The sequence below is a fragment of the Phytophthora sojae genome (assembly GCF_000149755.1).
Source record: "Phytophthora sojae unplaced genomic scaffold PHYSOscaffold_9, whole genome shotgun sequence".
In the NCBI taxonomy this organism is placed as follows: Eukaryota; Oomycota; class Peronosporomycetes; order Peronosporales; family Peronosporaceae; genus Phytophthora; species Phytophthora sojae.
Genome location: NW_009258123.1, coordinates 2,378,870 through 2,403,881, shown reverse-complemented (window position 1 = coordinate 2,403,881; position 25,012 = coordinate 2,378,870). Strand labels below are relative to the sequence as shown.

General features: G+C 53.6%; 8 protein-coding genes across 8 annotated transcripts; 4 read left to right on the top strand and 4 right to left on the bottom strand.

Annotated features, from left to right (window-relative positions):
• Window positions 1-89: 89 nt before the first annotated feature.
• On the top strand, window positions 90-260 carry PHYSODRAFT_457550 (hypothetical protein; the record flags this gene model as incomplete). Its single annotated transcript, XM_009536685.1, has 1 exon — window positions 90-260. A coding segment is annotated over one exon (171 nt), but the record flags the coding sequence as incomplete, so codon positions are not given.
• Window positions 261-3,927: 3,667 nt separating this feature from the next.
• On the top strand, window positions 3,928-4,293 carry PHYSODRAFT_521470 (hypothetical protein; the record flags this gene model as incomplete). The annotated part of the gene is made up of 2 exons (XM_009536684.1): window positions 3,928-4,044; window positions 4,153-4,293. 2 exons carry the CDS (start codon window positions 3,928-3,930, stop codon window positions 4,291-4,293), a joined length of 258 nt encoding a protein of 85 aa, XP_009534979.1.
• A 4,241-nt stretch (window positions 4,294-8,534) lies between these two features.
• Window positions 8,535-8,981, bottom strand: PHYSODRAFT_305390 (hypothetical protein; the record flags this gene model as incomplete). The annotated part of the gene is made up of 1 exon (XM_009536683.1): window positions 8,535-8,981. One exon carries the CDS (start codon window positions 8,979-8,981, stop codon window positions 8,535-8,537), a length of 447 nt encoding a protein of 148 aa, XP_009534978.1.
• Window positions 8,982-9,124: 143 nt separating this feature from the next.
• PHYSODRAFT_305389 (hypothetical protein) lies at window positions 9,125-10,617 on the bottom strand (the record flags this gene model as incomplete). The annotated part of the gene is made up of 3 exons (XM_009536682.1): window positions 9,125-9,754; window positions 9,822-10,127; window positions 10,153-10,617. 3 exons carry the CDS (start codon window positions 10,615-10,617, stop codon window positions 9,125-9,127), a joined length of 1,401 nt encoding a protein of 466 aa, XP_009534977.1.
• A 666-nt stretch (window positions 10,618-11,283) lies between these two features.
• Window positions 11,284-11,636, bottom strand: PHYSODRAFT_256409 (hypothetical protein; the record flags this gene model as incomplete). The annotated part of the gene is made up of 2 exons (XM_009536681.1): window positions 11,284-11,307; window positions 11,334-11,636. The coding sequence occupies 2 exons, from the start codon at window positions 11,634-11,636 to the stop codon at window positions 11,284-11,286; spliced, it is 327 nt and encodes a 108-aa protein (XP_009534976.1).
• A 1,319-nt stretch (window positions 11,637-12,955) lies between these two features.
• PHYSODRAFT_522612 (hypothetical protein) lies at window positions 12,956-13,186 on the top strand (the record flags this gene model as incomplete). Its single annotated transcript, XM_009536680.1, has 1 exon — window positions 12,956-13,186. The coding sequence occupies one exon, from the start codon at window positions 12,956-12,958 to the stop codon at window positions 13,184-13,186; it is 231 nt and encodes a 76-aa protein (XP_009534975.1).
• Window positions 13,187-14,229: 1,043 nt separating this feature from the next.
• On the top strand, window positions 14,230-15,606 carry PHYSODRAFT_338803 (hypothetical protein; the record flags this gene model as incomplete). Its single annotated transcript, XM_009536679.1, has 4 exons — window positions 14,230-14,298; window positions 14,385-14,841; window positions 14,920-15,005; window positions 15,040-15,606. The coding sequence occupies 4 exons, from the start codon at window positions 14,230-14,232 to the stop codon at window positions 15,604-15,606; spliced, it is 1,179 nt and encodes a 392-aa protein (XP_009534974.1).
• Window positions 15,607-21,964: 6,358 nt separating this feature from the next.
• PHYSODRAFT_256424 (hypothetical protein) lies at window positions 21,965-24,382 on the bottom strand (the record flags this gene model as incomplete). Its single annotated transcript, XM_009536678.1, has 2 exons — window positions 21,965-22,398; window positions 22,546-24,382. The coding sequence occupies 2 exons, from the start codon at window positions 24,380-24,382 to the stop codon at window positions 21,965-21,967; spliced, it is 2,271 nt and encodes a 756-aa protein (XP_009534973.1).
• Between the last annotated feature and the right edge of the window lie 630 nt (window positions 24,383-25,012).

Genomic DNA, 25,012 nt, shown 5'->3' with positions numbered 1-25,012 from the left:
ATGACAAAAAATAGCATTTCAGTACACAGAAATGACAAAAATATGCATTTTCGTACTATCGTCGATGTCACTGTTGCTGGGGGCGCCGCGATTCGGTGAAGTTGGACTTGATGCTGCAGACAATTGCTGGTCCAGTCCACCTCACTGAAGTGACCTGCCTCATGTTTGAAGGTGACGAGGAAGATTTCATTTTGGGCAACGGCATGACTGTCTATCTCGGCATTGATGTGAGCGCACAGCTATCTCACTTGGCTGGAGGTCGAGTCATGGAGGACCATGGCTCTTTTGAAGTTGATGAACCTTGAGCCAATGCTCTGGCTGAAGTGCATGACCTACTTAAGACCATGGTGGTTACGGCTGGTGATGAAGGGTTCCCGGTCGAGTACGTCCTGCACTGCTCGATCTAGTGCTGGAGTACGAAGACGTTTTCCGCATTGATCTGGGGGATGATCCCCCGGCCAACGTCGAGGCGCTGCATATCACGATTCGCGAAGGTGCTCAGCCATATCGAACACGGCCTCGGTGCTATGCTGCTGCGCAGAGTGATTTCCTTCGCGATCACACGCAGCAGCTACTGGACATGGAGTTTATAGGCAACCCGGAGCGTTGCCCCGGGAGGGTACACAGGTCGACGAATAGTTTCATGGACGATGATAATGGATAATAATTGAGTAAATCCTAAAGTTGTTTTCTTTTTAATCCTTAAAAGCACTACCAGCCCAACTCTCTAGTTGATTCTAACGTGGGCATCTACTGCGCCCCGCAGCATCTTCCCGAGAATGCGTAATTGAACAAATAGTTGCATCATCTTCCCGAGAATGCGTAATTGAACAAATAGTTGCGCACGTCGAAGTGTATCGATACGGAAATGATGTTTCAGCCAAACCTTTGTGAGGCTGGTAACCAGCAAGCCCCGCTCTTCTTTATCGTGGTGGGTTCTCAGGAACCGAAAGTCGCCAATTGAGGTTGCCTGGTCTGATGAGGCCATCGGTGACATATGTTATGCCTTCGAACACTGACCAGAGTGTTATGTCACATAACACCCTGGTCAGCGTCCAATGGCTGCGTTGGCCCCAGCAACGAGAGAGCTATTTCATTCACTTTGCAGGTAAGGTATACTGTGCTCATTTTTGAACTAGGTTGTGTGCTAACGATCAGACGAGAGAGCAACAGTAGCGGAACGAAGGAGAGGCGCATGGTGCGCTGATCTTGACCTTTTAACTTGAGGATGTTAGCTAAGTGACAATAATGATCCTCAATTCAATAACAAAACAAACAAACAAACAAACTTTTAACTTGAGGGCTTGGGGTAAATTGCGGAATGAGAAATACGCTAATGGGCCAATTCCTTGGAAGTGGATGCTTCAACGCAGGGAAAAAAGTCTTATTCAAACGAACGATGCTCGTGTCACTGTCGAGTTGAGCTGATTGGTTTGGCGACAGAAACGAGGTTGGGCATCTTCGGCTAAGAGTGATTGGGTATTGAGCAAATTGACATGTAAAAAATGCAGCCTGCACCTACATAAATCGTGTTGGTCATCTTCAGCTAAGCTTGGTCGATTATGGCGCAAATTGGTACGCCTTCAGCGAAGCCATTAGTGTACTGGACGTCCGTAAGTGCTTGAATGCAGGTTTTGGTAAATAGTGTGCATAAATCTTAGCATTTATCGACGGGTACCCGATTCCGGCAGATATTAGCTTAAACATTACAATTAAGAAAGAGAGACCCGGTTTGGTACCCGGTTTTGGAATGTTACAAGTTTTTTGCCGGGGCCAAGCACATGTCTTCGACCTGTGAATACGCCGAAACCAGCAAAGCCATTGGGCTTGTGCTGCGGTATCAGTGCCGAAGGCTGGTTGGCCGAATGAATTCAGGTTGAATATCGACTACAGGCCTGTCAATACTGTGACCGTGCCGATCGCTGGCACGGCGCCGGATCTGGCTGCTGCCGCCCGCAACTTCAGGGCTTGGACATGACCAAAGGTTTCACGCAACTTCCGCTTCACCCCGACAGTCAAGAGCTGATGAGGTTCGTGACGGATGATGCTGTCTACACTCCGACCCGTGTTCCGCAGGGCGCCACTGATTCGGCGCTCCATTTCCAAAACCAGATGGAGGTGGCCTTCAGGAACATGTACGTGAAGCTTCTCGCCTGGATCGACGACCTGTTGGTCTATTCTCGCTCGCCCACGGAGTTCCTTGGTGCGCTGCGTGAAATTTTAGTGCGTCCAGGAGGCTCGGCTCACGCTTAGCCTGCGCAAGAGCTGTCTCTTCAAGAAGACGACGAAGTGGTGTGGACGATTGTTTAGCGGCGAGGTTATTGAGCATGACCCTGCTCGTGTCAGCGCCCTACGGAACCTCCCATTACCAGTGACTGCCGCCGACCTACCGTGGTTCCTCTGCGCTGCCGGCTGGCTACGTGACTCAATTATGGTCTACAGCAGGACCAGGCAGCCACTCCATGAAATGCTAGAGGCCGCGCTGAAGCAAGTGGATCGCACGAAGCGCCTGGCCGCAGAATTTATGTTGACGTGGACAGTCAATGAGAGGTCGGCGTTTGATACGGCTCGGCCGCTTCTCGCAACCAAGCAGCTGCTGCACTTCCCGGAGGACACTGCGAATATCTTCGTTTTCAGTGACGCTTCTGAACGAGGCTGGGGACTAGTAACATCTCAAGTCAGGGTATGGGATGATGCCCTACCGGTTGTGGAACAGCGTCATGAGTTGCTGCTTTGCAAGAGTGGAGTGTTCAGTGACACGGAGCAGCGGTGGAGCATTATTGAAATGGAAGCTTATCCAATCATCTACGCGGGGGCTACCTGTTGGCTCGCCGTGGAGGCTTCCGCCTTTATTGCGACCACAAGAATATAGCCTTAGTCTTTGCACCGGAGAAGGAGGTGAAACGCCATGTACGCGGGAAGCTACAGCGCTCGGCGCTGTCGCTCACTGGCCTGGCCTTCCAGGTTGAGCACATTGATGGTGTGGATAATCTGTGGGCCGATCTCCTTTCTAGGTGTGATCTTCCCGTTAAGGAGGTGGGTGTTAGGGTGCAGTGCAAGTTCATCACGAGAAGTCGGGCTCACGAACTCGCCGAAGCTGCGACTAGATTGTATCACAAGCTACGGAGGCGGATGTTGATGCGCCTACTGAAGCCGACCAATACCAACCTGGAGCCGCTTCATCACAACCTCACATGATGCCAGCTGACTTTGAAGTCCCTTCGCTCGATGCAGTTCGAGCTGCACAAAAACAACTCGGGGTGGTCAGACGCAGGGTACTGAGTGTGATGAAAGCGGTTTACTGTTGGTGGTTGACCGCATCTGAGTTCCTGCGAGCGCTGTTGAGCTACTCCAGCATATTCTCATGGTGAGACACTGTAGTGTGCAGGGCCATCGTGGCCTGGGGCCAATGGTTTCGACGGTCCAGTCGGTGTTCTGGATCAGCGGTTTGGTATCATTGTGCCGGCGGTTCCTCAGTCGCTATCTGCTCTGCAAGCACATGAAGGGTGCTAACATCATCACACGTCCGTGGGGCCCCACCTACAACGCAACGGAGTGAAAAGAACTACTGCACTGGGATTTTCTCTACATGGGGCAGAATGCAGGCGCCAGCAAGTACATCTTAGTGCTGAAGGACGGTCTCTCGCAATACTGCGAGTTGTGGCGTGTGATTCCGCGACCAGCACCATGGTAGCAACGGCTCTCGTGGACTTGTGGAAGCGGTTCGGTGTTCCTTCGCTGCTGATTTCTGACGAGGGAAGTCACTTCAAGAATGATGACCAAGTCTGCAAACAGCTACAAATACTACAGGAGCTGGTGGTGGCGTACTCGCCATGGATCAACGGGACAGTGGAGAGGGTCAACCACCACCTGTTGCAGGTGATGTGGGTACCATTGATGGAGTTCAAGCTGGACACTCATGCATGGATGTATCTGCAACCTCTGGAGCAGGGCAACCTGAACCACACTCCGGTGGCCTCGCTGGGCAATCGATCACCTGCAGAGCTGTTTACGGGTCTTCGCCGGTCCACTCCGTTTGAACCGGTTGTGGTGGAGAGGGATGGGAAGCATGTCTTGATCACGGAGGACACTCAGTTGCCACACAAACGGCTCGACTGCCGTCGTTCCGACCTTGCTGCGATGCATCGTGAGGTGATCGACATACGTGAGAAGCGACGTCTCGCCAACATGCAGCGCTCCAAGGACTCGCCGTGCAACTTCACCTTTGGTGACTACGCGCTTTGGTCTCGCATCGACCAGAGACTTGCGGTGAACAAACTACTGGCTAGATGAGTTGGAACCTTCGAGGTGATGGAAACTCGGCCCCATTCGTTTGTCATCTGGCACTTGGTGACGAACCAGACCTTCGAAGTGCATGGTTCGCGTCTGAAATTCTACAGCGACAGCAGTCTCGATGTGAACGAGAAGATGCTTGCGCAGGTTGGGAACCAAGGAATGCTTCTTGGTGTGGAGTCCATCAAGGAGCACCGCAAAGCGCGCGGTGGGTGGCAGCTACTGGTGTCTTGCGTCGGCCTCCAAGACGAAGATGATTCGTGGGAGCCATTGACCGCCATTGATGATCAAGTTCCGACCAAAGTGGCTCACTACACCTCGAGGATTGCCGATGAAGTCTTTCCGTTGCCTACAACAACCTATAGCATGTAACCGGGCAAGCTGTTCTGTCTCCGGCTTGCTGATCACCTAGCGACGGGGTCCTTGGGAGGCTGTGTGGGGATTCGTCAGGATTCGCAGTGCAGAAGCAGCAGAGCACATCCGTTGCGGTTGCCGCAGCGTGGAAACAGCAAAAATCCGATCGTGCTTTGGTTGCCGCGCCGCGGAGACGCATGGGAGCAGATCGGGTACCCTTGCCGCAGCGCGGAGACGCACAGCGCGATGAAGATGCGCGACAAGGAGTAGCAGGAGAAACACTACATAGGAAGGGATTGGTTCGAATATTCTGAGGCATAACTAGTCAATCTCAGTTTTGCATTTACTCTCAAGCTACAAAGCAACAAGCAAGCGCGAAACAGCACACAGCCTCCACCAAACAAATTTAAGAGATGGGGTGCTACACGTAGGAGTTCACGAGAACTTCGGTTTTATCTGTACGGTCATACCGAGGCCTTCAATAGTGAGAATACAATCCCAGCTTAAGCATGCGCCTGTACAAGTACTATTCAACTTCTAACGCAGTACTGAACTATAGACGATGAACGGCATAATAATCTATCGGAGCCTTTATTTTGAGGAAACTTGATTCTGGAGAACGTTTAATATTTAATGCACAAAAATTGTGAAGTATGTAACGATTAACGAGAAACATGGTACTGTCCAGGCGTATGCGACTTCAACATTTGCGCGGCGTTTTGGTGGCAGAGCCTAGTTAGTCGTTAGCTAGCTAGTATCTGCACATGATGGGAGTGGGTAGCGTGACATGACTAGCCGAAGCATAGCCTGGGGTCATCATTGGTTACTTTACAATCCAAACTAGCAACACCTCAAATGCTGCAAGATTATTATTTTGGGATCATAACAGCGCACGTAACCACATTCATTTATTACATTGTAGAGCGTAGCTTCTGGAGCCATACACGATATTTCGAAACTGATTAGAAATTAGATTTCATCACCCATCAAGCCGAGACTTGTCAGGGGCAAAAGTCTGACAAGTGGATGCGACGAATGCAACCAAATGTGATTTCGGTGTGACTTGGACATCTAGAGGGTTGCACTATCTAACATTAGAAGGATTGCTTCGCTGTGTTTGGCTTTCGAAGTTCGAAATTCGAACTCTGCGTATTCAACCAACGGGGATATTAATAGTAAATCCGACTTAAACTTACTCCAACGTATTGCACGTAAAACCCAAACTAGCGCAAGATGCCCAAACCTAAGTACGATAAACTAACGGATAGCGGTAAATAGCGTACCCTTCTCGAATTGAATATCTCCTTTCGAATCTGATACTAGGGCTCCGCGAAGGCTGGGATAGGAGAATTTTAGTATAAACCCTTCTTTTTATTTTTCATTATTTTTTATTAGCTACGGTCATCTCCTGCGCCTGCTTCGCAGCCGCAGCATCTGCCCGGATATTTGCCAGTTCAAACTGTCTACCGGCAATGCTTTACAAAATTAAAAATGCGAACCTTGGTTGAGATCTGTTTTGCAGCTTGTAGAAAATGCAAATACTTATTGAGTACCTCTAGTGCTATTGTACAGTCCAAGCGTTCTCTTCGTCCATCCGTACCCTGCTCAATATATGCACTGATTCATACCAGTGTCGTCGGTATTACACCGGTTCAATCTGCCCTGGAGGGCCCAGGGCGGCACCAGAGCCGTACCGGTTTCAAGAAATATACCAGTTAGATGTCAAGAGGGGTCATCGTTTGACTTGATGTACCACGGATATAATCCTATTTGGTCTGCGATAGCAGCACTAACGTTGCTTCCTATCTCAGTATAATTAGCTCAATATGCAAAGCTATTGTACCTAAGCCAATATGTATACCTCAACCAAACCGTGCCTACTCTATAACTTTATAGAAACAGCAAACTTGATGTTAAGTTTAGCATGTTAACATTTCGGACTGGCTAAAAGACATCTTAACATTGAAAATCACATGATCAAGGCTTCAAAACACTCCTTCTATTTTTGTTTACATTTTGCACCATGTATATTTTGTCAAATACGGCAAGCAGGATCCGGTCGTTTTATCTTCAAAATTACACTTGTCTTTGGTATTGTGCTTTGCAGAGTTTGGCAATATGAGGCGAGATTTGCTGTATTTATAGCGACCACCTGCTAGATTTACGATAAATCGAGGTGCATAAATGGGTGGAGGCCTAGAATTACGCTAAAAGCGCCACAATTGCACTTTGGAAAGTGCAATTGTGGGTGTGCAGCTGCAATTCTGTCGGTTTTTATGCACAAACACCTACACACACGGCAATTATGCATAAGAGGGTGGATGTGCTGGGGATCATGGACGGTGGTGTACTGGGCCAATGCATGGCTGCTGACAGGCCCTCCCAAGTCGATATATATATGAGGAGGTGGATTTATGCATAATTTTAGCAGGTCGTGTATCTTCTTTCCCACATATTTAGGAGCAGGATTTGCCATATTTTGCGTCTAAAATGGTCTGCAAAATAACAGCAAATCACAATACCGTTTGCCTTTTTAGAAACGTTACGCAAAATTACCGTAAGTACCGACAGATAAAAAGTAGTTTGGTCCAAGTTCTGCTTGCTAGGGAGAACACTAACGGCATGAAAGGCGTTGTGAACCGGCTCTGCGCAACGTTTGGGTGCTTCCATGGTTCGAAGACTTGCACATGCCAGGACGTCATCAAAGTGGTTTTGTAGTACGTAACTAGCTTACTACAAAATATTCAGACCTGTATGTCACGGAGCTATATCTCCTCCTATTTGTATGTCTTTCTAATAATTAAAGTGGTCATTTCAATAATAAGCGATATACAAATTTACGTTTTCCGTTAACTCGGACCTCGATCTTCGTGGTGTATTAAGAACCCAACTGATACTCGAACCCAATCTAGTGGAGTTTCTCTCCTATAGTACATTGAAATACTCGTTATAGAAGGTTGTAGCGAGAATGAACGATCGAAAGTACGATGCTTCAACATTTAAAACCCGCCTTGCACAACATGATCTGTAAATTACTACAGGCCTAATGGATTTATAGATATTGAACGTCGTCCGAAGCTAAATGTATATTAAAAAAATATTTTGTTTACGGAGCGTCTACCTCCTCTTACACATCGGATTTGGATGTCAAGGATTTAGTATGTAAACTGTAGGTATTTTGTAGTTAGTAGAACATTTATCGATAACTACTCACCCAACGTGTTTTCCATCCTTCAAGAATGTTGTAGAAAGCAGAAGTCGGCGCGAGTACCTGGTGCGCCACAGGTGCCAAGTTGCTTGCAACACTCGAATGCGCACTTAATTTCCCTTAATTTTCCTTTTTTGCGCAATAGCTAGATTAAAAAAATACTGATCAAGTGTACAACACATACAAAAATAACAAAAGTTGAAGAAAATCCAGAGCTTCCCCGTGGTAAGCACGGCATTAGTATTTTGAAATTCAGACGAGCGTTACAGATTCTGACTTGCTTCATGGAGGAGCGCGATCGAGCTCGGGTCGAGTAAAACGCGTAAGCCACCCATTGACACACTTTCGGCGAGTCATACGAAAGAGGTTGAATCTGATTGCTCGGCACGAACGCGTGACTGCCAAAGCCGAGCAAAGCGCATTCATTTCCACTCCATTCCTCTCTTGCCACTCGCGCATGACCCACAGTCCACGGCTGGACCGTGACAAGTGTCCTCACAAAGCAGTTTTGATATCATGCGGCAAACCTGTTGGGAGTCCCGTTGACGCATGGGGAATAAGGTTACATTAGAGAGGGTCCTTTGTCGGACCTCAAGCGTACGACGCTCTTCTGAAAACTATCGGATTCTACCTACATTGGTACCGCGACGAGCCCTTATCGTCCACGATCCCGCAATATCTAGACTCCGCGTGCAAACTCTGATCGTCTAGGATGTCCGTTGAAGCGATCCTTGGGTAGTGTCATGATGTTGTGCGCAGCGTTGACGTCACGGTCCCAGATGAACGTCTCGCATTGACTGCGGAAGTAGCACAAGACGTTCTTGGTCCTCTTGATAGTAGCTGCGAAGCTGCCGTTCTTCCGTGTTGGAAGGTAGGGTTCCGTCAAGGGTTGATAGCATCGAGAGCACAGCTTGCTCGTGCGGAACTCGTCCACGAGCACGACACTGGCGAGGCGAGCGAGTGCTTCCTTAACGCCTTCACTGGTCCCGGTGCGCGGCTGGAGACGCCCTGCGACCGGCTCCAGTTGCCGTAGCCGACCGGCCCTCTCGGACTGGCAACGGGTACGATGCGAGACGCGAGGGTGTCCAGGGCCTTCACCTTCGTTCTCTTCTGGAAGAACCTCCATTTCAGAAATCCGTGAGTCCGCGAAAACTCCTGTAGAAAGTCCATGCGATGCAGCAATACCTGTAGGCGCTCCAGGTAAATGTCATAGGATGCCGTTTTGTAGAACGGCACCGGGTTGATTGCTTGAGCGTACCGAGGCTCTCGCTACTTCAGCCCTTCAAACCAGTGCATGGCTTTGTTGAAGCCAGCGAGATGTCGGTACTCGCGGGTCTTAATGGAGATGACGGTCTCGTCACCAACATGACGCACGCGTGGGGAGGTTGGAGGACGCCGAGCTTGTCTCTTTGCGCGCTTGATTCGAGCACGGGTTCTCCTCGACAACCGTTTCCTCCGCCGGGCGATCCGTAGCAGTGCCTTGCGACGTGCAGCCCGCCGACGATTGCGACGCCTGTTGCGCTGACGCCTCTGCTCCATGGCGGTCTCGTCCATTGGTGCGATGTCTTCACACACCGCCGTAGCCATGGCCCGCATTCCAGGGTCAATCGCGACCAACCTGTCGGCCTCGTAATCCGCTGGCAGAATGTTCCAGTCGTTGGGAAGCGGTTGCTGGCGGTCTGAGCGCGAGGTACATTGACGGCCACGAGGGTTCTTGCGCGTTTGAGCCTTGCGCAGCCTTGCTCGCTTCGCCGCCTGATCATTGATTTCTTGGGTTCGTGTAGCTTTGAGTCGCTCGAGCTCGACCTCAATCGCGTTCTTCGGTCTTGTCAAGAGTATCGAAACCGAGTACCCGTTCGGCGCGACGCGATATGCGAACTTGCAGTTCTCGGTCTCAAACTACAGCAAATGCTCTGCGAAGATAAAAGTCGACCAGCTGCGTGACGACTTGCGGTCTTGCAAGTACCCCGTGCGCTCCGACAGGGATCCCGACAGGGTTGGACCAAGTTCTGTTGTAAAGCCGAGCGCAGAACCCCTGCAACGTGAAGCCGTCGAAGGCCACGTCCATCGGCACAAACGAGGTCGAGACTGGCAAAAGCGTGAATGCCCGGAGTCCCTTTCGGGAACGCAGCTCCTGGATGAAGTCCTCATCCGATTCGGGCTCGTCGCCCAGAGCAACTTCGTCTTGCGGTGACACATTGAGATCGACTCCACCTGAAGACCCGGGTAACTCTGCCATCTCACGGCGTAGGGCCTCGATATGGCCAAGGATCTCATGAAGTTCAGGTCAGAGTCACAGACATGCTTCGCTTGAGCTCGTCCTTGTAGGGGCGGAAACCCAGCCACTCTCGAAGCTCATGTTCGTCTTCCGCATAGTCGCCATCATCAGGACCAAAGCACGCAGTTCGAAGACGCTCCACCTCGGATCGGGGTGCCGCACCGGTCCGACGAAACAACTCGAGGCGAATATACGCCGTCAGACGCTTCATGAAGTGCTCCTGCACCATGACCACCGCGTTGCCGACCATGTCCGCGGTCATGGCACTGACCCCCCCCTGTCCACTGTAAGGTAACTGGAGTGGGGGATGTAGTCTGCAACGGCGGATCGCATCTCGCGGTAGATCGTGACTGTCTCGCGAGCCGCTGGGTCGACGGGGCGATTCAGAGCGCGTTGTCGTTCGGCTTCCGGCTTTTGAGACTTGCGATCGCGCTCTTGAAGACCTTCCGCGCACACTCCCCTGATGCACCACATGAGCAGGCATGTCCGGAGGGGGTAGTGTGGACAGAAAAAGAACGAAATACCCCTTTTAAAGTTGCCAAGAGTGCCCCCTCTTAACTAAGGAAATCCTGGTGATGAAGGGAATATGTTGTACGTTTCGTCACATTTTCGACCTAGTAGCGTAAGTTAGGACGCCAGCACATGCATATATGCGACTGTACTAGCAAATAGGTCACCAGAACTGGCACGTTGTCATTACTTCGCCTACTTCAGATTACTCCCTGAAATGGGCATGATAGACCGCCATACAAACCTTCCTACTATAGTTGTCTGTTAAGCTACTTGGACAACGCTCACAGCGCGAAGCAAGGTTCGCAATCGCGATACTCGCTCTGGGTGGGTTTGTGCGAACGATGCAGTATAAACACGAGAGGAACACGGAAAACGGCTCTATGAATGTGGACAAGATCAAAGCGACCAACCGCCTTAAGTAGTGCTCATTCAATTCTATAGCGCTATTTAACAGTACGACCGTCGGAGAGCAGAGAAATGAGACCACCACACAGGGCCGTTGCCGTAAGATGTGCTTAACAAGTTCTTACCGCTTACCTTCCAGCCCACTAACTTCTGACGATGAATAACCTTTATCAGTGAAGTGATGGTGATAGCTCTGCTGCCTCGTGGCGAATGTAGACATAGGTTACTGAAGTCATAGCGTTGGGTGTACGGAAACCTAGAGCAGGTTACAAAGTTGTGTACGCATGCCGCGTACGACGGGTAGCCGCTGGCTGAATCCTTCTGGAAACCGCCACCAGCGCCGTTCTCGAGGAGGTGGATGTCTAGCGACAGTCGCCGTGTGTGGCCGTTGGGCCACATGTGCACGCCTGAGCCGCGCAGCAGGCCGAACCACTTCTTCACGTTGTACTTGACGAAGTGGTGGTGCGTGCTGTAGTGCGCGTTGACGATCTTCCACGTGGCCGTGGACTGCTTGGACTGCTGAGCGATCTTGGTGCGCGCGTCAGCGCCCCACGCGTTCAACGTGCTCATGCGCTGGTCGAACATAACATTGTCGCCCTCGCAGCAGTACTGGTGGCCGCGACCGACGTTGCGCCAGGTGGAGTTGTAGCCGTTCGAGTAGCCCTAGCACTGGCAGCAGATCGGCATGGCGCCGTGGATGCCGGCGTCGGTCGTGTCCACGTTGAAGATCTCGATACTGACGCTAGAGACCCACGCAGTGGAGAGTGACCACAGCACGCTGAAGCGTACGACGGGCCTACATCGTGGTAGGAATAGCAACTACGCGATGGAAGGTGAGTCGCAATCTCGACAATACTTTGAGCCGATGCCAGACGAGATGTCCAGGTAGGCAGTTGTCTAGTGCTTGTCGCCCTCCAAGCCGAGCACTCTAGCGTAGGTCACCACCTATACATTCTTATACAGGTTCGTAGTGCCCCTTTCTAGTTTTGTATACACAGACATACAATACTGATCGGGTACCCCTTTGAAAAGTCCCAGGTGTACCCCGTATTACCAAAAGGGGCATGATTTGCAAAATGCCCCCTGCGGACATGCCTGCACATGAGGAAAGTGCCGTCGATCTTGGGCAGCGGGACCCCCCCCCCCCCTCGAGGCACCGAAGAACGTAAGGTTGGCGACGTGTGAAGCTTCCAGTTACCACTGTTTGAAGACTTGACAGCATCGCTGGATTTTCTCCATTATGTCCTAGTGGAGACAGGCCCGGGCCTGGACGCGAGACTCCATGAAGACCACATCTTCGTCCGTGCGCTTGCGCTTCCCCATTGTTGCTTGACAGGGGGAGTTGAAGAATGAGGAACTTGAGGGTGCATTCCCAGAACACCAGTCATGGACATGGCGCTCCTTCTATCACCCTCTCCTAGATGCCCTAACCCGTCCGCTAGCGTGACAACCCTCTATTAACATCGCCTCTGGGCTATCCAAAGGCCTCTTGTCTTCCGTACCCACACTGTGTGGGCCACGCTGCTACCAAAGATATCAGTGTACCATTATACTGGAACACACAGATGTGTAACTGTATGTTGCCATCGACCAGAACATTCTCACGATTCTTCTGTTAAGTAGATCGACCCGTTTCATCAACTAAGTGAGTGTACTACACCTTTGCCACTTCAAGGTGGTCTTAGTGCAATTCAATTTGGCAAATATACCTGTAACGATGGAAATTCAAATGTCATTTTAAACTTTAAGTTTTAGGTCAAAGCGGAATTTCTAAAGTTCAAACGGACTACGACTGGATGCGGAGACCCCGCGTGCACGCACCAGCAATCGAGAACGACTGGAGAGCAGAACTCGAGCGCCAGCACTCAGAGTGCTGTCACTTTTCAACTCACCTCGACTGGCTCATGCCTAAGGAGCCCAAGCACAGCCTCGCAGCTCGCGCGCGGGTCCAAGACGCCCATCAGCAGGGGGTGGACTGGGAACTTGTCGTCAAGCACAATGGCATCCCCCGGACTACTGCTCGCCGCATCGTCATGAGCGGGAGCCCGGAGGTGAAGCAGCGCGGCGGCTCTCGGGCGGCGAACATCAAGTGCACCCCAGAGATTGAGGCGGCGCTGGTCGCCTATGTAGTCTAGGAAAACACGAGTTTACGACTCCTCGCCCTATCAACCGAAGTCTCTAGGACGAGCCCTACCAACAACACACGCCGTCTCCGAAGAGTCGGCGATAGATTGTCGGGATAATAAACCTGAAGACCAGGTCCGATCCCTTATACGGGCTGGAATGTGCCTCCCTGTGTGCTGCGGGTCAGGTAGGTTTACCCTTCGTTATAATATAAGAGCACCCTTAGCCACGAGCCACGGCTAGGATGCAATGTGTAATACGTGCTTTCGCACTAAACCTCTGTGGTCCCTCAGAAAGGATGGGTACCAGGCCAATCGAAGCCTCTTACAGGGGCGCCGGGGCGAAGCCTCGGCTAGAAGTCAAATACACTGGGGGGGGGGGGTCCTTGCCTCACACCCAGTCAAACGTACAACTGCACACAGAGGTCTCTAATACCTCCCAACACTCGGCCACCTACTCACTCTTGGCCTTACCAGGATGAACACTCGGTCATTGCACCTTATGCTCACCGGCAGACATACCCCGTGCAGCCGAGTGTATCCAGACCCTATGCTAAGCTTAGCGACTTACCGTAGACGGACTTGACCCTTGTGTAGCTTGGGGGGGAATTCTGCTCTGTTTAATGGTTTAGAGGCTGTCAGGCCTCTCCTATAGCTAATCCCTAAGGTCTATACAAATATCAACGTGGACCGAGCTTTCGAGCTGATCCTACAACCGGACGAAACTTCGTCCTAAATCCGAACTCCTACTGGGCATAAAGTGTACCCACTATGAAACTTCGGAGGCCTCGGCAGGCGGTTTATTTTGACCCGCCGAGACCCTCCTGTCACTCCGTAGTCTCTATCAATCTTCTGGGCACTAACGCGCGGGGAATGTGGCCGACCAATCAGAGCCCTCGGTCAGCCATCACTCGCAAGCTCAAGGCAGTTAGACCTCGGCCGGAACTCGCCCGGCCGAGGTCATTTCTCGATATCACAGCGGCCCCCAACTCGGCCCGAGCCGTCCCAAGTGGTGAGTGCCGTGTTGGCTTCGTGCCCCTCTGCGCTCCGACGCCATGCAGTCCTCCGGTGGTCCTGGCAGCGCGCCGCCCTTCACCTTCCCGGACCTCGGTCCAGTCGTCCAGGTGAGTCTTCGTGCGAGGTGCTTGAGTGCTGTGTTTGATCTCTTCATCGCGTCTAACCGTCTTCAACTTGCTACATCTTGCTGCAGGACACTCAATTGCGTGGCCCCACGGGGCAGGTCATCGACTCGTCGGAGCCGGCCTCGGAGGCCTCGGCGGTGCCAACTCCCGCCTCTGCGTCAGCAAGCGGGGCGCCCCGACGGCTCCAGGCTTCGACTGCAGTTTCTGTAGCTTCAGCGCCATCGTCTGGTGCTGGTGGCAGCGCCGGACCTGCTCCGTCACCAACTCCCGCCTCTGCAGGAGCACGCGGGGTGGCGGGCGGTCTCCAGGCCGCACCTTCGGTCGTCGCGCACCATGCTTTGGCTGCAAGCACCGGAGAGACCTCGGCTTCGAGTGCAGTGGCTCCGACGTTGCCACCTCCCGCTTTGCCGTCCGCTAGCTGGGCTTCGTCGGACCCTGCGTGTACTCAGCTGGTCCTCAGGTCCTCGCCCGACTCCAGTCCTCTGCACGAGCCTTCGTCAAATACTGCACACTTCTGCCGCACGGGTGACCCGCTGCCTGCAACTGCGCACGAGGCTTAGGGACTTCCTCCGCGTTCTTCTGCGCAGTGGTACGCTGTCGAAGACATCGTCCACCACGAGGTGCAGGCTGAGGTCAAAGAGCTCCGCGAACATTCGGAACGACGCTTCGCAAACTTCGCTCAGCTGATGGTCGACTTGGTGCGTCACCGATGTGCCGTCCGAGCACCCGTACAACACAACCTTCGCTCCGTGTAACCCCAGGGTTCCACTCTTCGTCCCGCGTGGCATGACTGTTCGTGAAGTCGCGACAGCTATTACGGTCAACCCAGTGCTGGACCCTCGCCGTGTTACGGCTCCGTGGGTGCGTGAGTTCACGAACTTTCACGGGCCTCCTTTCGGTCTGCAGGAGGCCGGGCAGCCGGGTGAAGACGAAATCTCGGAAGAGGAGGAGGTCGAGGAGCTGATCGAAGAGATCGAGTCTCCGGTTGCTGAAGAGTCTTCGGAAGAGGTTCAGGACGAATCTCGCCGCGCCGTGGATGCTCAAGAGACCTCGGTCGAAGCTACACAAGCGCTAGGAGCTCAAGATGCAGCAACAGCAACGCAGGACTCGGTTCAAGATCGCGTCGCGGTTACGGAGGGCCCTTCTGAGGAGGCCCCAGCCAGCGGGACTCTGGCTGACGCGCCACGTTCGCCTCCCAGTGCTGCTGATCAAGCTGCGACGCCAGCCGACGCTTCTCCGGCTGCGCGTCTCTGCGTTTTGGCCAAGGTTGCCTCGTCTTCGGGCGCCTAAACTTCGTTCCAGTTCTCCATCGTTCCTTCATGTTTGTGTCGAGCTAGATCAAGGTATTCAGACAGTTCGTTCGTAGTATAACTAGCTCGCCCATGCAATTCAGTAGTCGTTTGTCCTTCTTCAGCTGTTCTCCATAGTTTCTCCAGTCGTGATCTCCACTTCGTAAAGTCTTGTCCACTTCAACATACAAATATACAATCTTCTTCCCGCAGTAACATGTTTCGTCTGCTGGGGTAGGCTGCGTAGCCCTGCCGGCAGTTCATCATTGTGAGAGGGGTGCAACTAGTCCTCGTCAGCGACTTGGACCATTTGCAACCTTCGGTCACGTCATTTCTCGCGTAGATAGTCATACAGCAGTCCGCCACAAGACAGATTCGACGCGGGCTCCCACGAGGGTTCGTCATAGCCGACCCACTTCACCTTGAACTCTTGGACGGCTCGCTCAGTGCTCGTCGAGAGGGGAATTCGGTCATCCAGGATGGCTTCAACCTCATACTCGCCCGCCAGGTGGTCGGGTTCCCAACTATCCTCCGGGAGTAACTCCTCGTCGAAGTCTAGTCGCGTCTCCTCGGTAACCTCAGCGGCGAGTCGAGTCTTCGGTCGATCGCCAAACTCGTTCACCGCCTCAACCGAGACACATGCACTACCGGGTAGAACCGATAACCACTCTTGTCAGGCAAATCCAATTCGTACGCATACTCGTCAACCTTCTGTTTGATGCGGGAGGGACCATGCCATCGATGGGCCAACTTCTTGGTCAACCCTGGCTTGACGCGTTCCATGTAAAGCCACGCACGATCACCAGGCTGGAAGAGAGACTTCGGTGCGGGGTCTGGTGAGTCACCCTCACCCTCTGCACCTGTCGGAACACCTTCCGAGGTTTCACCAGTCGCGGAAGGTGGAAGCGCAGCACGTTCCGCTCGGCTCAAAGCCTCGTTATGCTTTTGGGCACGCCGAGCTTTCTCGACTGCTTGGTACTCTTTAGCCATTTCCAACGCAACCGCCTGTTGCCTGTTGACCCCTCGGCGCCACGCCAATGCATCGGACTGTCCCCCGACACCTCGCTTCAGTGATGAGGACATTGCTCGGAGGGTGGACCTTGCGTCCCATCCGTGTACCAAGTAAAAGGGCGTGTCCTTCCTCGTGGCGTTCTGTGAGTTGTTAATCGCAAAGATCAACTTCTCCACAATTTCATCCCAGTCTTGTTGCAGCGGGTCCTCCGCGTACACTCGCACCGATTGCATTACGGTCTTGACCGAGCGTTCCTGCTGGCCGTTAGCCTGCGGCCGATAGCTCAACGTAGCCCTAGATCTCGACTGCATCATCTCGGCGAAGGTTTGGAAGACCTCGCTCATGAAGCGCGGGTCTCGGTCATGCCTGATCAGAGACGGCGCTCCGAACCTTCGGTACACGCACTCTTCGAATGCTTGTGCTACACAGAGTGCAGATGTGTCCGCCATCGCCTTGCCCATGACGAATCCAGTGAACGCACACTGAAACAGTAGCAGTGCGGTATTGCCCCGCCGAGTCTTCGGTAGGGGTATCACAAAATCCATCGAGACAATTTGTAGCGGACGCTCGGCCAGAATGTTGCCTGGGGAGTACCCACGTAGCTGCGGGCGACTCTTGCTTGAGCTACAGTCTGGACACGAGCGTACGTGTTTCTCCACATCGGCGAACAAGCCAATCCAATAGTAGTCAGCCTTGACTCGGTGGTAGGTTCGGACGATACCTTGGTGGCCGCCCTCCAACGAGTCATGACAGTTCTGTCGGATCTCCTGAACCATCGTTGTTGGCACCACTAGGCGTAGTGTCGTCTCCTCGGCCCGGTCGCGACCCCACCGACGGTTCGCACCAAGGAAATACAGCAAGCCATCTTCGCTTAACAGGAACTTGTCAGCCATCTTCCAGGCTTCGCGTGCAGCTTTGTAGGCAAGCTTCGCTTCTTCTCCCTTTAGCACCGTCTTGAGGTTTGACCACCGGAGCTCCTCATCCTGGCTGTGCCAATGCGCCTGCGCCGTTCTTCCTGCACAGCTAGTGGGTCGATGTCGTCAGCACTCGGTTCATGGACCACCGTTGCGTCAGGTCTCGGTTGGTCTGGAAGTTCGTTAGACTCTTCGTTGCTGACATTATTACCTTCGTCTCCTTCGGCTCCCTCTTCTGGTTCATCACCCGAAGTTTCATCGGCAAAGCGCACTTGTTTCGCGCGCGCGCGGGCTTGTTGCCTCGTTACCGCGGCTACATGCCCAGTATCCCATACAAAATCGAAAAAAATCTTACTACTGTCACTGTCACGCGTATCCATCACACGTATCGAGTTCACGTGACGCGTTACGACTTCTCCAGAAGCTTCAGAGGCTTCGGCTGACGGTTCATAGAGCACTTCTCGGATCCGATTTAATTCCATCAACTCTCGTTTTCGGTCTTCGCTGTTCACCGTCATCGACACCTTCTTCTCCAAGGTTTCGCTCGCCAAAGAGTCTGCAGCTGCATTGAACTCTCGGATAGCATGTAGGTACTTCACGGACCGAAGTCTCGCGGTCAGTTCCTTGTGCTTGTTCAGTTGTGCCATCAGCGACTCCTTACGGCAAGCGATCACCCCTAGGGATTGCTGGATTGCGAGTCTCGAGTCCCCGACATTGACTAAGTCCTCGGCCCCATGTTCTAGGGCGGCAGAGACCCCGTTGTTCATTCCGGTGTACTCAGCGAGGTTTACAGTCGTGGTCCCGAGATACGCACTCGCAGCGATCACTACACTCCATTCAGGAAGTCGCCATAGTATCCAGGCGCAATTGCCACAGCCACCATGCTTCTCGATCTTCGCCGAGCCATCAAACGAAAGTACGTAGCCACTGTATGTACGTGGCAACCGTGCATAAAGCAAATGCAGATCCATCCGAACACTCGGCGAGCTTTTGGCTCGAGGGGTCACTGGTGCCAACGAGGCTTCGAGGTCAACGAAGCTTGTGATCGTCGACTGTAAGAGCTGCGCGAAGGCGCAATCCTTTTCCTTGACTCGTTGCACCACTAGACTCCACGGAGACAGTAAGACGGAAAATTGCGTTGCACGTCCGGAGAGTGTCTTCGACTTGTGGACCCAGTCGAGCGTCGAAAACCGCGTGTAGACATGTATGGTCCGACCGGCCAGCTGGGTGTAACACACCTTCAACAGCTGTAGCAAAGCCAGTACCTCCTTTTCCGCCGGCTGGTAGTTCATCTCGGCGTCCTTGAGCACTCGGCCGCAGAAACGCACAGGGTGCATCAGGCCATCGTGCTCCTGCATGAGCGTGGTGCTCACTGCCCATTCATTTGCAAACAGCGTCACATGGACCTCTCGGTCACGGTCGAAGTGTCGGAGGACAGGTGCCTCACCGACCTTTCGTTGCAATGCCGCAAAGCTTCGCTTGGCTGCAGAGAGGTCACCCCCTGGTGCGAAGTCTTCGTCTCGCAGCTGGTATAGCGCGTCACCGTAGACAGCAAAGTCCTGTATGAAGCGGCTGTAGTAGTTCAGAGCGCCAAGGAAATCTTGCACTCCCTTCTTGGACCTTGGGAAGGACAGCTCGGTGATAGCCTTCAACTTCTTTGGGTCCACTCTAATACCACTCCGGGACACTTCGTGAGACGGGAAGTCCACCTTGGGCTGCGCAAAAATGCTCTTGGTGAAACTCACGCTGATCCGACATTCCTCGAACCGGGCGAGTAGTCGATCGAGCGTCGCTAGACATATATCGAAAGACTCGCCGCTAAAGCAAATGTCGTCAACGCACGAACGCCGTTCGAAAACCGGCACCAACGAAGACTCGTCGGGCTCTCCATTCGCGAACATGTCCGCAATAGGACTGTTAATTAATTCCGAGACCGAGCTTTCGTTCGATCCGAGTCCAAGTCCCGCTTCAAACTTCGTAGGCGACTGGTCCGGGTCGGACGACTCTTCATGTGACTGTTCGGTCGAGGCGTCGGTGAGTTCACGGTCGCGTGCTTCAGCTTCTGCCACCAGACGCGCATAATGCTTCCAGGCACCCTTCGGCTGAACAAAGCCCCACAGAGCGTTGTCGAGCATTCGTTGGTAGATCATAGGTGCATTTTTAAGCCCAAAGGGCATTCTGAGCCACTCTAAATGACCCAGTGCACACACAAAAGCAGCGATCTGACGAGCCCTCTGTGTCATCATGATTGCCCAGAACCCACTCGCTGCATCAAGCGAGCAGTACCACAGACTCCAGGTCTGTGAGCAGATCATCCACAAGGGGCATTGCATACTCCATGATAGCGGTGACTGCGTTCACCATCTTGTAATCAATGCATAGTCTGATATCTACGCCATTCTTCTTCAGCACAATCACGATCGGTGACGACCATGGGCTGTTGGAGAACGCGATCAGACCGGCCTTGAGCAAACCTCGCAAAAGCTCGTAGAGCTTCTTGAGATGTCGGAGGGGAATCCTCCGTGCTCGTTGCTTGATAGGCGCATGGCCCTGTACATCGATGTCGCACACTACACCGTACGCAGGCGGTGGTAGAGCATTCCCACTAGAGATCATGATCTTCTCATGTTTCTTCAGAACCTTCACTAAGCGATCCTTCCATCCTCTACTCAGTTCCGGATGCCGGACATTCTCAGCCGAGTAGTCCAGTTCCGTGACCGAGGCTTCTGTAAGGTCGGGCAGGAAAGCTAGTTCATGAGCGTAATCTTCCAAGTTGATCTCATTGGGCAAGTGTTCGGCTCGGGCATTGACAGCTTCGACGTCAGCTTCTCCAACCCCAACGTCGACAACGGCGGGGGCCGACAGATAATTGCGTGTCAGCACTGCTACCGAGGCTTCATCTTGGGCTGAGTCTTCGGACCCCGGGGACTGTTCACTCTGAACGGTCCTCCGTTACGTCAGAGGGTTCGGCTGGCACTTGGCTCGCTATCACCCCTAGGTCCGAGGCGTCGTCATCGGTGCTGGCATCCGAAGCTCCTTCACTCTCAGACTCGATTGAACCTTCGGTACTAGTGTCATCGGCTTCCATGTGCACGGGAGGGAGCGCCACCGGACCATCACCCACTGGTGAGCCGTCGGTCGCGAGTTGCTCCTGCTCCTCACGCTTAGCGATTTCACGTTCCCACTGCTCGGCACAACTCAGCTGGCGGCCGTGCGTCTGGGAGGCTTCGGGTGGCTGGGGTAATACTCCGGTCGCTCCACAGCCGAAGGCTGAGAGGCCAGCCAATCCGCATATGCATCACACTCACGCTTGAACACCGTTTCATCCCGACTTCCGTCATACGCCAACTTCTGCCAGTCCTCGTATCGTTCCGAACTGAGTCGAACATAACCTTCAGACTTCGGGAGATCTCCGATCGTACCCACATTAGCATAGGTGAGTGAGCACGGCAAACCGTAAAACGTTTCGACACGTTCGTCAACCGCACTCTCTCGACCTTGCCTCGCCGAAACTTCGTTACCGTAGGCAACAGAGACTTCGTGCGACGTACCCACACCTCGTGTGTATCCAGAGGTGGTTGACGCCTCGGTACTCTGTACTCTGCGAACTCTCGGCTCTCAATGATTAGGTCCTCGGACGGACCACCGTTGACGTGCGGGCCTTCACCTTGGTCATTCAGCATATTCAGCGTCTTCATGAGTGGAATACTCACCTTGTCCGGCAACCTCGCGGTCGCGTGGAACAAGTCCAAGCGCACTCCTGCAGGAATCATGATGTCGGTGCCGAGGACTACATCCACACCAGCACCATGATCCATAATCCACAATTCGAATGCGTACACTCTGCTCCAGCCGAGGGTTACTTTCACGAGAGTTCGTCTCTCGGTTGTCATGGTTCCTTTCGTAAAACCCTTAACCTCCATACAGCGGCCGTGGCCTTGGATATCACGCAACCGCAACTGCTTCGCGAACCGTTCGGAGACCACACTAACATTCGCGCCAGTGTCCAATAGAATCCTCGTTCGCGTGTCATTTACCGCGCCCTTGACCAGAGCTCTCATCCGAGCTCTCTTATCAAACTTCTGCACGGACCACCACCCCAGCCTCTCGCCTGGGAGTAACTTCGTCACCCCACTGGGCGTTCGGCCAGGGTGTCCTTCTTGCACCACACTTGAGACCCAAGCCTCGGTGTCATCTTCATCATCTTCATCATCATTTATTTCACTTGTTACACCTCCACCGAGGGTTGCTCCTTTCTCCTTTTCATTTTCCGTCGTTTTCACACATTCCTTGTCCTTGTCGTTCGGCCGTTTACTTTCGCCCACGAATGCGTAGACACAGTCTGCATCAATCGCGGGCTCAGCTGTGGCAGCCCGATTGGGACCAACCCAGTTTCAGTTGGCGGGCTGCCTAGTTTAAATTGCCACTGAAGACTAGGCTTTGGAGCTCTGGCGAGAGGTCCTTCTTCTCGGCCTTCGTTTTGATGAACGAAGTGAGGGCTTGAAGTGCTTCGCACTTGCCGATGTCATGCACCTGCTGGCACAGTCGGCAGCGGCAGTAGCAGTAGTGAGCCGAATGCCCGGCTCCACCACAAGCTGCGCACGGTCCGTACTGACGCGGACGACCATCACGGTTGTCTCAGCCGGAGTGGCGGTTACTCCGGTCGAATCCTCGGCCGGGTTCACCACCCTTGCGTTGACGTTGGTCAGGGCGAGCGTACGTTCCTTCAGCTGCTTGGCGTCGCTCGCGTTCATTGGCAGCAGCGACGTGAGCTCCTTCCTCACCAGAGCTGCTAACGTCACTGTAGCCACCATCACTCGGATCGCTCTCGGAGTAATGATAATCACTGGTGTCACTCTCGCTGTCGCTGTACGGGGTACGGCGTGGCGACGAGCGCTCGGCTCTACCACCCTTGGTACCGCGGCCTTGCAGTTCAGCGACCAAGTCTGACAGCGAAGCTTCAGCTAGCGAAATGCGCGGAACATGGCGCGAGTCATCTCGGCGGCGAGAGTACGTTCGTAACCACGGTCGCGGCGGTAACTGTCACGCGAAGCTTCGTGGCAACGGTCATCACGACGACGCGGTTGGTCTCGACTGCGCGAGTGGTGAGACGAGGTCTCGCGCGACTGCCCACGCTCTGCAGACTTGAAGATGTCGTTGATCATGTCCTCGAGTTCGTGAATGTCCTTCACCCGAACGTGGCAAAGCCGGCGTTCGAGGCTTCGGTCACCGCACGTCTCGAGGAACCGCTGTGCATGGTCCTTCGCATCGCGACCACCCCTCTCGAACTGTAGGCCAGCATTATGGGCGTAACCATTCAGTCGGTTGAGGTAGTCACAAAGGTGTTCCGAGGACTCGCGCTTCGCAGAGTAGTAGCGAGCCTTCGCAGACTGGCTATACTGCGAGCAGTAGTACTTGATAAACGCATCGCTCAGTCGCTTCCACTGACGCTTAGTCCTCTTCGGGAGTTGACGGTACCAGTGAAGGGCACCGTCCCGAAGGCTCAGCTCGAAAGCCATGCACCACTCGTTAGGCGGAGTGTGCGTTCCCTTCATCTCGTAGACGAAAGCTCGGAGCCACTGCATAGCGTTTTCACTCCGATTGCGGGCTCCTGAGAAATTCTTGATCTGCGCAAGCGGCCGGTGTGTGGCGATCTCGAGCCGAGGAGTCGAACTCAGTCGCTCCATCTCACTCACTTCGCGCACTTGACGGACCAACTCATCGCTCGGGCTGTCAAACCCATCTTCATAGTCGATGTTGTCATTGTCGTCCTCGTCGGACGAGGAGTCATCGCGCGGTGTAAACCGGCGGCTTGAGCGTAGTGTGGAGCTTCGTTGCGTGCTCCGCTCGCGTCGCGAACTTTCGGACTCACGTGCAATACGGTCGGCTCGACTCGCCGACCTAGGAGTCACCATGTGCGAGTCTTGGAAGTACGGCGAACCTTCGGTCTTGGCGGAGAACACTCCGTCCGTCACTTGGCTTTGGTTTGACCGCTCGGCGGACTTCTTGGGTGTCTGTGGCAGTGGGAACTTCGAAGGATCAGCTTGCTCCCTCGCGGGGCGAGCACTCGGGGGGCGTCCCAGAGTCAGGCCCGACTCCCCGAAGCTCAGGCGAAGCTTCCTCTTCCACTTATGCAGCTCCTTGCCGGCGAGACCCGGTGTCCAACTCTTGATCGAGACTTCGGACGGACGAGTCCTTGGCTCGCAGCCCATCGCTCGTAGAAGAGACACCGTGTCCTCGGCTACCTGAGTAACTGAGGTCGACTCAACGGGGTGTTGCAACTCCTCCTTCAGCTCAGCCCAAGTCGCTTGACGCGTCATCTCGGGATTGAACTGCCATATCCACTCGCTCGACTCCACCATCTGCTCGAGCATTCTGCCGAGCACCTTGTTCGCAGCTGGAGTGCTGCTGTTCATAGCGGGCCGACTTCCGCGGGATTCTTGGGGACCCTTAGTAACCTGCACCAGAGCCCTCGAAGCCGAGGTCTCGGTGCCATCCTCAAAGTCGTCATCCGCATGGTCGGGTTTCGCCACTTCATCAAATTCCGCGACGAGGTTCCGGGACAAGGAGCGCGAGCCTCCGCTACGTCCCGCGGACAGCATCGCATCTTCTTCATCTCCGAACTCCTGCGTCGTCGTTGGAGTCTTCTCCTCCAGGTCATCATAGTCCATCATCATGTCATCCTTGGCGTCCGAATCTTCGTCGACCGACTCTTCAAAACTGACCGACCTTTCGGAGAACGTCGACAACCGAGACGTTAAGTCACTCGCGATCGTTGACGAACCTTCGGCCGATCCTCGTCCCGACTTCACCGGCGTAGCTGGTACCGCTGACTTGGATCCTTTCGCCATCTTGTTCTTGTTCTTGTTTTTGTTTCTTCTTCTCTTCTCTCCTCAATGCTCGTTGGGAAAACCTACACAGACCACAACACACAATCGGTCACACCAGTCCCGGGTCGCGGCACCAGTTGTCGTGTAGGAAAACACGAGTTTACGAGTCCTCGCCCTATCAACCGAAGTCTCTAGGACGAGCCCTACCAACAACACACGCCGTCTCCGAAGAGTCGGCGATAGATTGTCGGGATAATAAACCTGAAGACCAGGTCCGATCCCTTATACGGGCTGGAATGTGCCTCCCATTCCCGACAGCATCTAAACCATTAAACAGAGCAGAATTCCCCCCCCCCCCAAGCCACACAAGGGTCAAGTCCGTCTATGGTAAGTCGCTAAGCTTAGCGTAGGGTCTGGATACACTCGGCTGCACGGGGTATGTCTGCCGGTGAGCATAAGGTGCATTGACCGAGTGTTCATCCTGGTAAGGCCAAGAGTGAGTAGGTGGCCGAGTGTTGGGAGGTATTAGAGACCTCTGTGTACAGTTGTACGTTTGACTGGGTGTGAGGCAAGGACCCCCCCTCCAGTGTATTTGACTTCTAGCCGAGGCTACGCCCCGGCGCCCCTGTAAGAGGCTTCGATTGGCCTGGT